We start from the raw sequence: 18107 nt of genomic DNA, 5'->3' as shown, positions 1-18107 counted from the left end.
GTGGGCTGCCCTACAAAGGAAGCCTGCTCGTTGGAACAATAATTAAATCAATTAGGTCATTTTCCCAAAGCTCCTTTCACTTTCTTGTAAGCACTGCAAGGTTATGGTTGGTTTTGGCATTGGTGTTGGCATTAGTGAGTTAATTTTCCTCTTACTGAATCCAGAATTCTGCCTGGCTCCCTGCTACCCACCCCCCGCCCCTTCTCTCCCTTCTTGCCTCTTCCACCCGAAGTGGAAACTGCAGACTCAAACTCCCCTATGGCTCCAGCACCAAGAACTGGGCATGCTCAGAAGACCAGGCAGGCTTTGGTTGCAACTGACAGTTCCCCGCCCCTGATTTGCCGCTGCCCCCCTTCCCCCACTCCAACAAGAGATACTGAAATGTTTATGTGAAAGATACGAGGCCTCTTTTTCCCGAGAATGACCCCATTTTAATTTCATTTCGCAGGGTCTCTGAGTCTTGCGAAACCCCAGCTGGAGCCCGAGGAAGACCGCATTATTTTTCAGCACCGGGGACAGCGCCGCGCTGCCATTAACGTCCACCCTCCCCCACCTTCTTTCCCCGCCACCCCCCACCCGCCCCAACCTCAGCCCCCACCCCCGCACCAGCACAATGCCAAGGTCTCCCAGCAGCCGCAAACGCCGCAGCTGCAATAGCTCCCAGCCGAGGCCGGGCCGGAATGCCGGGCCGGCTGCTACTTACACTGCTCCGCTTTGGTGGACATGGTGCTGTCCAGATGGAAAGGCTTTGCCCCAAAATCTGTGTCGTGTGAGCTCCCTCGCTCCGCCAGCGATGTTGCGAGGAAAAGAGTGCATACCCCCCACCCCCCACCCCCTCGCTTTCCCCCTCCCTTAGGCCCGTGTCGCTACCATTCGGACAAAACGCACATCAAATTGCAGAATTCGGTCCCGGAAGGTTAGGAAATCGCCCCCGGAGAAATGGGTGGGATTTAATAGGCGGCCAAAGGCTTCCTGTCCGTCCCCTCCTGGAGCTGCCCGCGTTGATGTGGGCGGGGAGACCGAAAGGAGAGAGCAGGCTGCGGCTCCTGGTGAAATGGGAAAATGGGCTCGACCGGGGGAGGAGTATTTCCATTCATAAGGCGCACGGAGGGGACGGGTGTTTCCCAGAGAAAAGCCTCTTAAAGCGCCGGAGTCCCCGACCATTTGGATCTCCCATTGGCGTTCTCCGGGCCTGTAAATCCTGCTCCCGGAGCAGCCCCCGGAACCTCAGCGGGGTGACCGGAGAGGGACCCAGGTGCGTCCCACGCTTCGTCTCAACCTCCAGGAGGAAGGAGAGGGAGGCGGATCCGGGGCGGGCTGGAGCGTCGGGGCCGGAGGGCGCGAGGATGCTCCTGAGGACTGCGAGGAAGGAAATGCAAAAGGAACCCTCAGCATGGCTTCCCGGCGCGCTGCGGTTCCTGCCCTCGCCTCCCCTCTGCGATGGGCTCTCCTGCTGATGATTGAGGATGGCAGGTCCCACTGCCAGGGGGCTGTGACAAGACTTTAGAAGTTGGGGCTGGAGGAAGGAGGAGATTTCCACGGACGGTGAAGCTGGAAGGGCCACAGAAAAGGAAGATGAAAGACTGGAGACTGGAAGACTCCAGGTGTGCTCCCTTGCAGCCATCCCAGCTGGACAGGGGCACATTAGGAAGCCCCTCGACTGGAAAACCGAAGCCAGCGGGAAAGGAAGGCAATAGACGAGGGCATCGTGCATATTAATAGGAAGATGCCCAAAGAATCCACTACAGAATGGAGAGACACTTGGAGTCGGGAAGAACCGGATTCAAGAACCATTTTTATCACTTACTCACTCAAGGACCATCTTCTAATCTCCCTACACTTCCGGTTCTTTATCTGTAAAATGGGAACATTAAAACCTGCCCCGTCACCTGAAGAGTTACTGGGCAGATCGAATGGATGCGCAAGTCCTTGTAAACTAAAAGTATGGCACAATCGCCAACCATTATGTCCATTCTTCATTCAAATAGTTTAATTTGTTAAAGCTGAGGGGCAATAGTCACATAAGACCATTATAATGGTCACAGCAGGTTACTTTAGTAAAAGTTACAGGAACAGAACTGTTAAGTGTTGACAATGACTTTTAATGCTGATAAATCAATGTTTTTCCACCTCAGAAAATAAAAGATCCTATTCAGGCAAAGAATTTTAAATTCTGTGTAGTATATACAAACTATTCAGGTGAAATCTTGCACAATTAAGAAAAAATTATGAACAAACATCAAGGAGAGATGCTTCTGAGTAGCAAAAAAAAAAAAAAAAAAAAAAAAAATCCTGCAAACAATAGGGAAACTGCCCATAGTGATGCACACACAGTACTCAAGTTTCATGGTATTTGCAAAAATGTTCGTAAAGGTTAGTGAATTGGCTCTTTGAGTTGCATATGTGACTGGACTCTGTCATCTTGCTGATTGGCAGGTTGGTCATTCTATGTCATTGTTCACTCCCAAAACCACATCCCAAAGAGAAGTTCCATTTATTAGTAAAAGATAAATGATTATGTGAAGCATGATGCACAAGAGTTCATTTTGAGTAAAAATAAATTGGAATCATTCTGAAGAAAATATGAATATCATGAACATTCCTGAGAAGATGACAAACACTTTGTATGACTAAAAGAAAGCTCAATGGGTTATTCAGAAATTTCTCGGAAGCCTGAGGCTTTGATAAAGAAAACAGTAATTGGAAATTAACACACATGAGAAAAAGGTGTCTTGGATAGTACAGAAACAAACAACAAAGTATGTGCTGGAAAGCTATTATCCCCTCATCTGCTTAACAATCTTTCATTTGTCATCAATTAACCCTCCCATTACTCAGTTAAGAGAGAGTATAATGGTGTTAAGTCATGGACTGAGGAGTTACACAGCCTGGGTTTGAATTCCAGCTTTGCCTCTCATGATCTGTGTAACCTTGTGCAAGCTACTTAACTTCTCCATGCCTCAATTGCCTTACCTGAAAAATGGTCATATCATAGTCACATTAAAGGTTGTCAGGAATAAATAAGTATACATATGAGAATCTAGAACAATGACACATATGAGTGATGGCCTCTATTAACATTACTGCTCAGACTCCTCAAATGCACCTAGTCCATTCAGGTTTGTTCTGATGCTTCGGACCCTCCAAAGCCTGATAGCATCCATATAATTGAGACTCTAATCATCAACCTAGGCACTCACAGCTTCAGCCTTCTGCCATGCCCATTAACTCACTAACCTGGGCCATATCCATTACTCAGTTTCTCCATTCCAACATATGGCCTTACTACTTCAATAAACTCCCTCACCTTTCCTTGTATCTCTACCTACCTCAATCCTTCCTGCTTAGTTTTCTTCTGTTGCAGAGGTAGTGCCTCTTCTCATTGCCAGATGCAATGCTTTTTTTTTTAACTAAACCTATGCCTCTAATTATACACATTCCTATTTATTCTAGAATTTGCTATTTTAATTATCTTTCTTTTTCCCAGCATTTTAAGTCTCATCTTTTCAATGGATTTTCCCATCCTACTTGCAAACATGCAAAAATTTTTCATCCTCAAAAAGCTGTGCCTATCATCTTACTGAATAAGTGGCCTCCATTTCTCCATTCCCTCACTACCCTACTTGCTATCAAATTGTGACTGAAACAGGTTCCTTCAATAGTCACTAATAATTTCCTAATAGTAAATTCCAGTTGCTTTATTTCTTGGTGACTAATGCCAGCATTTGAAATTTCTCCCTGTTTCTTTTCGAAATTCCCTCTTACCTTGACTTCTATAACATAATGCTCTTCAAAGTCTTCTCCAAACTTTTTGCCCATTCTATTGTTTAATGAAGTACTTCAAACATAGACATACTTGAAAAATCATGAACACTAATGTTACCACTACCCAGTCTCATCAAATCTTAATATTTTGTCACATTGCATTGTTTTACTTTTCAGAAATAAAACATTTTAGAGACATTAGAAGCCCCCACAAAAATTATTCTAAATTTGTGGTTATGTCCTTATATTTTATATTATTTATTTATTTGTTCAGCAACTACTTATTGAGTGCCTATATATGTGAAACACCGCTCTAGGAACTTGTTATAACTAGCAAACAGAGAAGACAAAAAATAATCTCTGCTTCTTAAAATTAATTTTCTAGTGGGAAAGACAAAAAATAAGTAAAACATGCAGTATATTAAGTGCTGACAAGTACTAAAAAGAAAAAATATTAAACAAAGGGAAGGAGATAGTTTGTATTGAAAGGGTTGAAATTTTAAATAAGATAAAATTTTAGATAGGGTAATTACATACACATCATATATGTCTATTTCCATAAGCAACATACATTATTTTACATGTTTTTTAAATTTTCTATAATTAATACCACACTATACATATATTTTTAAAATTTAACAGTTCATGCTCAACATTCCATTTTGGCTTAATTATGTTTATTAAATACTGTGCGTGAGGAACGCCCCATGCACTTAGTGACTAAAGACTCCAATAGTATAGTCACACCTTGATTGACCCGAAATGCCAAAATACATAGTTAAAAGCAATTACAGCTGCTAGAAAGTGAAGGGAGAACTATGAGAAACAGAGAGTCACAGTAAAGGAGATATCACCTATTTACCTCTGCCCAAATATCTAGCTGATCTCTGAACCACACATGTGCAAGCCTGCATGCAAACAACAAAAACCCAACTAGGGATACAAGAACTAAACTGATATTCAATAAACTGATAGTTTATAGTTTATATCCCATTAAGTTAGTTACCTGCTAAAAAAAAAAAAAAGTCAACACTCTTGAGAGGAAAATAACAGAATACAGAGTCTCCACAGCACTAAAATCACAATGTCCAGGATACAATCCAAATTTACATGACATACAAAGAAATAAGGAAATGTGACCCATTTGACCCATTGTGAAGAAAAAAGACAACAGAAAACCCAAGATGATTCAGATGTTATCATTAACAAAGATTTTAAATCATGTAAGTCTGCTCAGTGCAGTGAAAAAAAAATGCTTATAATGACTGTAAAGATAAGGATGTCAGTAGAGAAATTGAGACTGTATTTTTTGAAAAGCCAATTGGAAATTTTAGAACTCAAAAGTACAATATGTGAAATAAAAAATTCACTAGATGATACTAATGCCAGGGTGTAGAAAACAGATGAAATATCAAGTAAGCTTAAAGATAAATCACTGTTAATTATCCAATCTGAAAAACAGATAGAAAAAAATAATAAGAAGAAAAGGAACATAGCCTGGGGCCTGTGAGACAATAACAAAAATTATAACATACAATTATACTCACAGAAGAAGAGGATAAAAATAATAATAATATATTAATATATTATTTTAAAATATTTAAGAACAAATATTTAAGGAAATAATGGCTGAAAATTTTCCAAAATTTGGTGACAAAAAAAAATGTACAGATGTAAAAAGAAGTACAAACCCCCAAACAGGAAAAATATCATGAAAGTCAAGCCTTAGGCACTTCAGATTCAAAATGCTGAAAAACAAAGGCAAGGGAAGATATTAGAACCAACCAGAGAAGAATGATATACAATGACACACATTACATACAGGGAACATCAATGCAAATTAACACTGACTTCTTATCAGAAACAATGGATATCAGAAGATAATAAACTAACATCTTTACCATACTAAAAAGAAAAAGAAAACTGTAAATGCAGTGGCATATTTGGCACACACAAAAAGTCCTTCATAATGAAAATAAAATAAAAATATTTTCAGATAGAAGAAAACTAAGAGAATTTGCTACTAGCAGACTTGTACTATATGAAATAGTAATGGAAGTTCTTCAGGCTGAAGGAAAATGATACCAGATGAAAATGCAGACTTTCTCCCAGTCTACGGCTTGTTTTTCACTTTGTTTATGGAGTCTTTAACTGAACGGAAGTTTTAAAATGTAAATGTAGCCAAGTTTAACCTTTTTTTTTTTTTTGAGACAGAGTTTTACTCTGTTGCCCAGGCTGGAGTGCAGTGGTGTGATCTCGGCTCACTGCAGCTACAACCTTTCCAGGCTCAGGTAATCCTCCCACCTTAGGCTCCTAAGTAGCTGGGACTACAGGCACATGCCACCATCCCCAGCTAATTTTTTGTGTGTTTTTTGTAGAGACAGGGTTTTGCCATGTTGCCCAGGCTGGTCTTAAATTCCTGGGCTCAATTGTGAGCTACCATGCCCAACCTACCAATCTTTTTCTTTATAGTTTGTGCTTTCCTATACCCAAGGTTGTAAACAGATTCTTATATTTCATTCTAAAAGTTTTGAAGTTTTACTTTTCACATTTAAGTGTTTGTTTCAACTTAAATTTATGTTTATGTTTATGTGTGAAGTGGGGTCTGCTTCTTCCCCTATGAATAAGTAGCATCTTACCCATTTATTAAACTCTTCCCCAAAAGTTTCTAATTCCATTCCAACTTGGTCATAAGTCAACTTTTTAATGTATATATGAGGCTATTTGCCAGCTTTGTATTCTGGACTACAGGTATGTTTGTACCTGCCTGTTTAACCATACTGTCTTAATAACGATAGCTTTATAATAAGTCTTTATAAGGCAATTCCTCCCAACTGTGCTTATTCTTCAAATTTATCTTGGCTATATTTGACCTTTTTGCCTACTGCATCCCCACCCAAATCTAATCTTGAATTGTAATTCTCAAAATCCCCATGTGTCATGGGACAGACTCAGTGGGAGGTAATTCAGTCATGGGAGTGGTTACCCCCATGCTACTGTTCTTGTGATAGTGAGTGAGTTCTCACAAGATCTGATGGTTTTATAAGGAGCTTTTCCCCCTTTTGCTCAGCACTTCTCCTTCCTGTCATCATGTGATGAAGGACATGTTTGCTTCCCCTTCTGCCATGATTGTGAAGTTTCCTGAGGCCTCCCCAGCCATACAGAGCTGTGAGTCGATTAAACCTCTTTCCTTTATAAATTACCCAGTCTCACGCAGTCCTTTATAAAGCAGCATGAAAATGGACTAATACACCTGCCATGTGAATTTTTTTAGTTCCAATTTTTAATTTTTGAAGATACATAGTAGGTGTATATATTTATGGATTACATGAGATGTTTGGACATAAGCAGGCAATGTGTAATAAGCACATCAGGTTAAATGGTGTATTCATCACCTCAAGCATTTATCCTTTGTGTTATAAGCAATCCAATTATATTCTTTGTTATTTTTAAATGTGCAATTAAATTATTTTTTACTATAGTCACTCTACTGAGCTAGCAAATACTAGATCTTATTCATTATTTCTAACTATTTTTTGTATCCATTAACCCTCCCCCATTGTCCCTCCACCCCCACTGTCCTTCCCTGCCTCTGTTAACCATCCTTCTACTCTCTATCTCTATGAGTTCAATTGTTTTAATTTTTAGCTGCCACAAATAAATGAGAACATGTGAAGTTTTTCTTTCTGTGCCTGGCTATGTCACTTAGCATAATGACTTCTAGTTCCATCCATGTCATTGCAAATGGCAGGATCTCATTCTTTCTCATGGCTGAATAGTACTCTCTTGTGTATATGGACCACATTTTTTTTAATCTGTTTATCTGTTTATAGACACTTAGGTTGCTTTCAAGTCTGGCTATTGTGAATAGTGCTGCGATAAATATGAGAGTAAAGATATCTCTTCAATGTAATGTTTTCCATTATTTTGGGTATATACCTAGAAGGAGGATTGCTGGATCTTAAGCTCTATTTTTAGGTTTTTGAGGAACCTCCAACTGTCTTCCACTGTGGTGGTACTAATTTACATTTCCACCAAGAGTGTATGAGGGTTCCCTTTTCTCCACATCCTCTCCGGCATTTGTTTTTGCCTGACTTTTGGATAAAAGCCATTTTAACTGGGGTGAGATAATATCTCATTGTAGTTTTGACTTGCATTTATCTGATGATCAATGATGTAGAGCACTTTTTCATATGCCCGTTTGCCATTTGTATGACATTTTTTGAGAAATGTCTATTTAAATATTTTGCCCACTTTTGAATTGGATTATTAGATTTTTTTTCTTATAGAGTTGTTTGAACTCCTTAAATATTCCGGTTATTAACCCCTTATCAAATGGGTAGTTTGAAATATTTTCTCTCATTCTGTGGGTTATCTCTTCACTATGATGATTGTTTCTTCTGCTGTGCAGAAGCCTTTTAACTTGATGTAATCCCATTTGTCCATTTTTGTTTCAGTTGCCTATGCCAGTGGGATATTACTCAAGAAATTTCTGCCAGTTCAGTGTCCTAGAAACTTTCCCCAATGTTTTCTTTTAGTAGTTTCATTGTTTGAAGTCTTAAATTTAAGTCTTTAAAACATTTTGATTTGATTTTTGTATATGGTGAGAAATAGGAGTCTAGTTTTATTCTTTCACATGTGGATATCCAGTTTTCCCAGCACCATTTATTGAAGAGAGTGTTCTTTCCTCAATCAATATTCTTGGTAGTTTTGTCAAAAATGAATTCACTGTACATGTATGGATTTATCTCTAGGTTCTCTGTTCTGTTCCATTGTTCTATGTGTCTGTTTTTATGCCAGTACCATGCCATTTTGGTTACTGTAGCTCTGTAGTGTAAGTTAAAGTCAGGTAATGTGATTTTTCCAATTTTGTTCCTTTTGCTTAAGATAGCTTTGGTTATTCTGGGTCTTTTGTAGTTCCATATAAATTTTAGAACTTTTTTTCTATTTTTGTGAAGAATGTCATTGGTGTTTTGATAGGGCTTGAATTGAATCTATAGATTGCTTTAAGTGGTATCCTCATTTTAACAATATTAATTCTTCCAGTTCATGAACATGGAATATCGTTGTCTTTTTTTGGTATCTTCTTCAATTTCTTACATCAATGTTTTATAGTTTCAGTGTAGAGATCTTTCACTTCTTTGGTTAAGTTAATTCCTAGGTATTTTATCTTATTTGTAACTACTGTAAATGGCATTACGTTCTTGATTTCTTTTTAAGATTGTTTGCTGTTGGCATGTGTTTGTATGTTGATTTTATATCCGGCAACTTTACTGAATTTGCTTATCCATTCATGTTTTTAATGTGAAAGACATTGTTTAAACCGAGGTATATTTCTTCTGTAAACTAAAAATACAATTTCTAAGGCCCCCCCCAACCATTTGAATGAACCTCTTATTTTGGCCAAGGACATTCCAAAGTTAACCTGAAAAACTGGTTCAGAACATGATGGAAAGGGAGGGGTCAGACATGCCTCATTATGCCCTCTTTCCTTTTGGAATTCAGGAACGGTCAACCAGTATTAACATCAACACAGACCTTAAGTCTGATAAGAAACGCTTATATTATCTCTGAAGCCAGCTACCTGGAGGCTTCATCTGCATGATAACCTTTCGTCTCCACAACCCCTTATCATTGTAACCAAGATATTCCTTTCTATTGATTCCAGGTCTTTAGATAATAGCAACTATTTCAACCAATTGCCAATCAGAAAAAATTTAAATCTTCCTACAACCTGGTAGCCTGTGCTTCAAGCTATCCCACCGTTCCAGACCAAACCAATGTAAATCTTACAGGTATTTATTGATGTATTATGTCTCCTTAAAAGGTATAAAAGCAGGCCATATCACAATTACCTTGGGCCCATATCATCAGGACCACCTGAGGCTGTGTTGTATCATGGGTGTGTTCTTAACCTTGGCAAAATAAACTTCCTAAATTGAATGAGACCTGTCTCAGATACTTTTGGGTTCACACTTGTATATCCAGTTTTATCAGAGTTTTTATCATGAAGGGATGTTGAATTTTATCAAATGCTTTTTCAGCATCAATTGAAATGATTATATGGTTTTTATCCCTCATTCTGTTGATATGATGTCTCACCTGATTGATTTGTGTGTATGTTGAACTATCATTGCATCCCTGGGATAAATCACATTTGGCCATGATAAATAGACTTGATTTTTTTTTTAAAGCTATCTCCTACATGAAGGATAATCTTTTTTTAAGATGTGTTGAATTTGGTTTGCTAGTATTTTGTTGAGGATTTTTGCATCGAATCATCAGTGATATTGGCCTATAGTGTTTTTTTTTTTTTTTTCTTTTTTTTCTTTTTGATGTTTCTTTGTCTGGTTTGGTATCAGGGTAATATTGGCCTCACAGGATGTATTTGGAAGTATTCTGCCCTCCTCTACTTTTCCAAAATGCTTGAGGAGGATTGGTATTAGTTCTTTAAATGTCTGGCAGAATTCAGCAGTGAAGCCATCAGGTTCCAGGCTTTTCTTTGCCTGGAGATTCTATTATGGCTTCAATCTCACTACTTGTTTTTGGTCTGTTCAGGTTTTGGATTTATTCATGGTTCAATTTTGGTAGGTTGTATGTGTCTAGGAATTCACCTATTTCTTCTAGTGTTTCCAATTTACTGGCATATATTAATAGTTCTTCATAGTAGCCACTAAATACTCCTTTGAATTTCTGCGGTATAAGTTGTAATATCTCCATTTTCATCTCTGATTTTATTTATTTGAGTCTTCCCTCTTTTTTTCTTAGTCTGGCTACAGATTTGTCAATTTTGTTTATCTTTTCAAAAAGCCAAATTCTCGTTTCATTGATTTTTATATTGTTTTCTTCATATTAAATTCGTTTATTTTTGCTTTGATCTTTATTATTTCTTTCTTCTACTAATTTTGGGTTTGGTTTGATCTTGATTTTCTACTTCTTCATGATGTATTATTAGGTTATTTATTTGAAGATTTCTTCTTCTATAATGTAGGCACTTATAGCTGGGAACTTCCGTCTTCATACTGCTTTTGCTGTATCTCATAGGTTTTGGTATGTTGTGTTGCATTATCTTTTGTTTCAAGAAAATTTTCAGTTTCCTTCTTAATATCTTTATTGACCCACTGGTCATTCAGAAGTATATTGCTTAATTTCCACATGTTTGTATAGTTTCCAAAGTTCCTCTTGTTATTGATTTCTAGTTTTACTCCACTGTGGTCAGAGAAAGTGCTTGATATTATTTCCATTTTTTTGATGTTTTAACACTTGTTTTCTGATCTAATATATGGTCTATCCATGAGAATTGTCCATGTGCCAAGGAAAAGAATGTGTATTCTGCAGCTGTTGCATAAAATATTCTGTAAATATCTACTAGGCCTGTTTGTTCTATAGTGCAGATTAAGCCCAGTGTTTCTTTGTTAATTTTCTGTCTGGAAGATCTGTCCAATGCTGAAAATGGGGTGTTGAAGTCTTCAGCTATTATTGTATTGAGTTCTATTTCTTTCTTTAGCTCTAATAACATTTTCTTCATATATCTGGGTACTCCACTATTGGGTGCATATATATTTACTATATCCCTTTGCTGAATTGACCCCTTTATCATTATATAGTGGCCATCTTTGTCTCTTATAGTTTTTGTCTTGAATCTATTTTGTCTGATATCAATATAGCCACTCCTGCTCTTTTTGGTTTCCACTGGCATGGAATATCGTTTTCCATCCCTTTGTTTTCAGTCGATGTGTGTCTTTATAGGTAAAGTGTGTTTCTTGTAGCCAACAGATCATTAGGTCTTCTTTATTTATCTGTCCAGCCACTCCATGTCTTTTGATTGGAAAGCCTAGTTAATTTACATTCAATGTTATGATTGATAAGTAAGGACTTAGTCCTACCATTTTGTTATTTGCTTTCTGGTTGTTTTGTGGTCTTTGCTTCCTTCTTTTCTTTGTTCCTGTCTTCCTTTTAGGGAAGATAATTTTCTCTGGTGGTACGATTTACTTATTTTAGTTTTTAAGGGATGAATAATAGAGAGCGATTAGGTTATTTTATTTTACTTAGTTAGTTATTTTTAATTCTTTTTTGTTCTTTTATAAAGACAGGGTCTCACTATGTTGCCCAAGCTGGTCTGGAACTTCTGGCCTCAAGCAGTCCTCTTACATTGGCCTCCTAAAGTGCTAGTATTACAGGGGTGAGCCACCACACCTGGCCATGACAGTATGATTTAATTTCTTGCTTTTAATTTTTTGTGTATCCTTTATATGTTTTTTTATTTAAGGTTACCATGAGGCTTACAAATACTATCTTATAACCCATTCTTTTAAGCTGATATCAGCTTAACACTGTTTGCATAAGTAAACAAACAAGCAAAAAGAAAACTAATAAAACTCTACACCTTAACTTCATCCCCCTGCTTTTTAACTTTTTGTTGTTTCTATCTTATTATACTGCCTGTGTCTTGAAAAGCTGTAGTTATTATTTTTAGTGAGTTCATCATTTAGTCTTTCTAATTAAGAGTGGTTTACGGGCCGGATGTGGTGGTGCTGGCCTGTAAGCCCAGCACTTTGGGAGGCCAAAGCTGGTGGATCATGAGGTCAGGAGTTCAAGACAAGCCTAGCCAAGGTGGTGAAACCCTGACTCTACTAAAAATACAAAAATTAGCTGGGCACGGTGGCAGGTAGCTGTAATCCCAGCTACTCGGGAGGCTGAGGCAGGAGAATTGCTTGAACCTGGGGAGTGGAGGTTGCAGTGAGCCAAGATTGTGCCACTGCACTCCAGCCTGGGTAACAGAGTGAGACTCCATCTCAAAAAAAAAAAAAAAATGAGTGGTTTACACACCACAGTTACAGTGTTATAATACTCTATGTTTTTCTGTGTACTTACTATTAGCAGTGAGTTTTATACCATCAGATGATTTCCTATTGCTCATTAACATCCATTTTTTTCTGATTGAAGTACTCCCTTTAGCATGTTTTGTAGGACAGGTCTGGTATTGATGAAATCCCTCCGCTTTTGTTTGTCTGGGAAGGTATTTCTCCTTCATGTTTGAAGGATATTTTCACTGGATATACTAGTCTAGGATAAAAGTATTTTTCCTTCAGCTGTTTAAATATTTCATGCCACCCTCTCCTGGTCTGTAAGGTAACATTGAATGTTGCAAACATAGAGAAAGATATCAACATCCAAGTACAAGAAGGTTATAAGACACCAAGAAGATTTAACCCATAAAAGACTGCCTCAAGGCATTTTATAATCAAACTCCCAACAGTCAATATTGGAGCTCTCCATTTTATGTTATTTCTTTATTTTTTCCTGCTGCTTTTAGGAGCTTTTATTTATCCTTGACCTTTGGCAGTTTGATTATTAAATGCCTTGAGGTATTCTTCCTTGGGTTAAATCTGCCTGGTGTTCTATAGCCTTCTTGAACTTGGATATAGATATCTTTCCCTTAATTTGGGAAGTTCTCTGTTATTATCCCTTCAAATAAACTCTCTATCCCCATCTCTTTCTCCACCTCCTCTTTAAGGCCAATAATAGTTAGATTTACCCTTTTAAGGCTATTTTCTATATCCTATAGGCATGGTTCATTGTTTTTTATTCTTTTTTCTTTTATCTTCTCCATGTATTTTCAAATAGGCTGCCTTCAAGCTCACTAATTCTTTCTCCTGCTTGATCAATTCTGCTATTAAAAGACTCTGATGCAGTCTTCAGTACGTCAATTGCATTTTTCAACTCCAGAATTTCTGCTTGATTCTTTTTATTTCAATATTTTTGCTACATTTATCTGACAGAATTCTGAATTCCTTGTCTATGTTATCTTCAATTTCTTTGAGTTTCCTCAAAACAGCTATTTTGAATTATCTGTCTGAAAGGCAACATATCTTTGTTTCTCCAGGATTGGTCCCTGGTGACTTATTTAACTCATTTGATAAGGTCATGTTTTTCTGGATGGTCTTGATACTTACAGATGTTTGTCTGTGTCTGGACATTGAAGAGCTAGGTATTTATCAGTTTCCTGGTCTGGTCTTGTTTGTGTCCATCCTTCTTGGGAAGGCTTTCCAGGTATTCGAGAGGACTTGAGTGCTGTGATCTAAGCTGTATCTGTATTAAGGGGCACCCCAGGCCCAGTAATGCTGTGGTTCTCACATACTCATACAGGTACCACCTTGGTTGTCTTAGAAGAGATCTGGAAGAATTCTGTGGATCACAAAGCTGAGACTCTTGTTTTCTTCCCTTACTCTCTGTCAAAAAAATAGTCTCTCTTTCTCTGTTCTCAGCTGCCTGGGGCTGGAGGTGGAGTGACACAAGCCCCCACTGTGGTCAACACTACCAGGACTGCACTGGGTCAGCACAGCACTGGGCCTCAACCCAAGGCTGACTATAACCACTACCTGGCTATCACCTACGTTCCCTCAAGACCCTGGGGCTCTACAATCAGGAAGCAGGGAAGCCAGCCAGGCCTCTGTCCTTCTCTTCAGGGCAGCAAGCTCCCCCAGGTCCTGAGTGGGTCCAGAGGTGACATCCAGGAGCTAGAGACTAGAGTCAAAAACCTTAGAAGTCTAGCTGGTGTTCTATTGTACTGCAGCTAAGGTGGCACTCAAATCAGAAGACACAGTCCTTTCCACTCTTGTTTCACCTTTCTACAGGCAGAGGGGCCTCATCCTGTGACCACCACCCCCACAGGCCCCTGGGGAGTACTGTGAAGCTACCCCAATACTCCCTTAAGGCCCAAGAGCTCTTCGGTCAGCTTGTGGTGAATGCTGCCTAGCCTGGGACTCACCCTTCAGGGCAATATGCTCCCCTCTGACTCAGGGTAGGCCCAAAAATGCCATCCAGGAGTCAAGACCTCGAACTGGGAACCCCAAAGAGCCTGCTTGGTGCTCTATTCCCCTGTGGCTGAGCTGGTACATATGGACCAAGACAAAGTCTGTTTTTCTTTTTCCTCCACTTTCCTCAAGCAGAAGGAGTCTCTCCCCATAGCCACCACAGTTAAGAATGTGCTGAGTCTCACCTGAAGCCAGAAAGTCTGAGTTTCACCCACGGCCCACAGCGTACTTCCTGGGCATCACTGTTGGTTATTCAAGGATCAAAGGCTCTTTAGTTAGCAGACAATGGGTACTGCCAGGACTGAGTCTTTCCCTTCAAGGCAGTAGGCTCCCTTCTGGCCCAGGGGGTGTCAAGAATGTAATCCAGGAGCCTAGAAAGGGGGCCTCATTACTTTGACCATTGCCCTATTCTACTGTGGCTGAGCTGGTATCCAAGATGCAAGACAAAGTCCTCTTTACTCTTCCCTCTCTTCTCCTCATGTGGAAGGAAGGGACCTCTTTTGAAGCCATGAGCTGTGCAGCCTGGGGTTGTGAGAGCACTCTCCTAGCTGCCCCAGCTGGTGTCTCAGTAAGTGGCATGCCCCCCAAGCCCACTGGCTCTGATCCCAGTTCAGCACTAAGACTTACCCAGGAGTTCCTTGCAGCCTAGGGTGCCTTTCAAGTTTAACGAAGGTCCCAGAGCACTCTATCCCTAGGTGGCAAGGCTTGCCAGAACTAAACTTCAGACCGCTGGGATGGGTGATTCCCCTCTGGCTAGGGCTGGTTTAAATACTTCCTCTGTGGGTGGACGTCAGCTGAGTTCAGCCTGGTATTGCTTTTTGCTATGACACAGCAGAACTAAGTTTAATGTAATGTTTCACAATTGCTGCACTCACCCACTCCCAAGTGTCCAGATTCTCTCTCCCTGCCATGCAGCCACTGCTGGGTGAGGGAGGAAGGGTGATGTCAGTGATTCAAAACTCTTTTCTACCCTCTTCAATGCTCCTTTCAGTGACATGAAGTTAAACCCAGATACTGTGAGTGATCACCTAATCTTTGGTGCCTATGCAGGTGCTTTTTGTATACAGTTGTTAAATTGGTGTCTTTATTGGGGGAATGATTGGTGAAGCCTCTATTCAGCCATCTTACTCCACCCCTTCTACTCATGTAAATTTTAGAATCAACTTATCAAATTACATTTTAAAACCTTTTGAAATTTTTAATGGAATTGCATTGAATGTATGAAATAATTTAGAGATAATTTATGTCTTGAGTGTTTTTATTCATGGGAATGATGTCTCTTTCCATATATCTAGATATATTTATTTTTTTATATGTTTTCATTTATTTATTTATTTTACAGACAGGGTCTTGCTCTGTCACCCAGGCTATAGTGCAGTAGTGCTATCATACCTCACTGCAGCCTCGAACTCCTGGCCGCATGGGATCCTGCTACCTCAGCCTCCCAAGTAGCTGGAACTACAGAAGCATGCCACCAGACCTGGCTAATTTATTTTTATTTTTTGTAGAGATGGAGGTCTCACTATGTTCTCCAGGCTGGTCTCAAATTCCTGGCCTCAAGTGATTCTCCTGCCTTGGCCTCCCCAAGCACTGGAATTATAGGTATGAGCCACTGCACCTGGATATACCTAGCTTTTCAATAATATGCTGTAGTTTTCTTCATAAGAGTCTTGAACATCTTTTGTCAAGTTTATTTATAAGTACCTCACAATTTTATTGCTATTTTGAATGGAACATTGTTTCATATTATATTTCAAATTATTATTGAGATATAGAAAGAATATTGATTTTAGGTTGATCTTATATCTAACAACCTTGCTCATCTCTCTTATCAGTTCTAATACTTTGTAGATTCTCCAAAATGTTCTACATAAACAAACTTAGCATCTACAAATAATGAGAGTTTTGACTTGCACTTACAATTATTATAATTATTATTCAATCTTATTACCTTGGATAAGATCTCCAGAACAATACTGAATAAAAGCAGTATAGTGAATCCTTTCTTTTTTCCTAATTTTATTGACAAAGTGTTTAAAATTCATCGCTCAATTTGTTATGCTTATTGTAGGACATTTTTATAGATGTGGTTGAGGAAGTTTTCTTCTATCATATTAAGCTAAGAGTTTTTGGTGATAAAATTTTATTGCATTTTAAAATAAAGGTTTTATTAGGCAGTTAGTACAGAGTTCCCATATACCCTCTCTTCCCCTCCCACATCACATACATCAAGTTTTTCCCATTACTAACATCTTGCTTCAATGTGGTATATTTGTTATAATTGATGAACCAGTATTGATACAGTATTTTTATTTTTATACTTTGTGGGGGTTTTTTAAAGACAAGATCTCACTCTGTTGCCTAGGCTAGAATGCAGTGGTGCAAACATTGCTTAATATGGCCTTGGCCTTCTGGGCTCAAGCAATCTTCCCACCTCAGCCTCCTTAATAGCTGGGACCACAGGCATGCACCACCATGCCCAGTTGGTTTTTTATTTTTTGTAGAGACAGGGTCTTTTTATGTTGCCTAGGTAGCCTTGAACTCCTGTGCTCAGGTGAGCTTCCCACCATGGCCTCCCAAAGTACTGGAATCACAGGCATGAGCCATTGCACCTGTTGTTATTATGGTATTATTAACTAAAGTCTATAGTTTACTTTAGGCTTCACTCTTTTATCAGTACAATTTTAGAGATAAGCCAGTCAAAGGTATTCTTCATCTTTCTTAGTGTTTTCTATTTCTAGCATTTCCTTTAGATTCTTTTAGAGCTTCCATCTCTCTACTTATATTACTCGTGTGTTCTTTTTTTGCTGTTCACTTTCTCTATTAGAGCCCTTAGCATATTAATCATAGTTATTTTAAATGCCCAGTCTAATCATTCCAAAGTTTCTACCCTATTTGAGTCTGGTACTGATGCTTGCTTTGTCTTTTCAGACTGTGTTTTTTCTTGCCATTTATTATGCCTTGTAATGTTTTGTTGAAAACCAGACATAATGCGTTGAGTAATACTAACTGTAAGTATACAGGCCTTTACTGTGCAGTTTTATGTTTATTTGGCTGGGAGTTAGGCTGTGCTTAATGTTGGCTGTAACTGTAGGTATCAGAGCCTTCAATTTCCTCTAATGCTCTTGTTTTGTCTCCGTTGTTCACTTTGAGTTCCCTAAAAATGCCTTCTTAAATAGTCTGTGTCTTTCAGCTCTCTTCCTTGTAATCTTGTTAATATGCTAGAGCCCTGTTGATGTGGTAGTAAGGTACTGGGGAGGAGAAGTATTCTATAATCTTATGATTAAATCTCCAGTTTTTTTAATGGGCCAAATTTTCTGGACTGAGACCTTCCAAATAGTTTCTTACCTTTTTTTCCCCTGCGTTTCTATGAGATGGAAAGACTAAAGTGCACTCCAATTGCCTGACTGCCCTTCCCCTAACACAGATAAGGCCTGGTAGTTTCCTTTAAGGACAGGCCTTTGTTAGAGGGAACAGATGTATTTTCCTGTCCCCCTGCCAAAGGCATGAGATTTTTCTCAGCTC

General features: G+C 38.9%; 1 protein-coding gene across 2 annotated transcripts in view; it reads right to left on the bottom strand.

Moving 5' to 3' along the window:
* Positions 1-18107, bottom strand: part of UNC79 (unc-79 homolog, NALCN channel complex subunit) — a 366916-nt gene that overhangs the window by 275740 nt on the left and 73069 nt on the right. Inside the window, exon 1 of one of the 2 annotated variants that reach the window (XM_030930113.1) lies at positions 704-810. The exons of the other annotated variant lie outside the window; for it this stretch is intronic. Coding sequence (XP_030785973.1) covers positions 704-725 — 22 coding nt within the window. The 5' untranslated portion in view covers positions 726-810. Of the gene's footprint in view, positions 1-703; positions 811-18107 lie in introns of those variants that run through there. 2 annotated transcript variants of the gene reach the window in all.

The sequence above is a fragment of the Rhinopithecus roxellana genome, chromosome 5 (assembly GCF_007565055.1).
Source record: "Rhinopithecus roxellana isolate Shanxi Qingling chromosome 5, ASM756505v1, whole genome shotgun sequence".
NCBI classification, from domain to species: Eukaryota; Metazoa; Chordata; class Mammalia; order Primates; family Cercopithecidae; genus Rhinopithecus; species Rhinopithecus roxellana.
The sequence above is the reverse complement of the archived record's forward strand: the minus strand, read 5'-3'. Positions and strand labels throughout refer to the sequence as shown.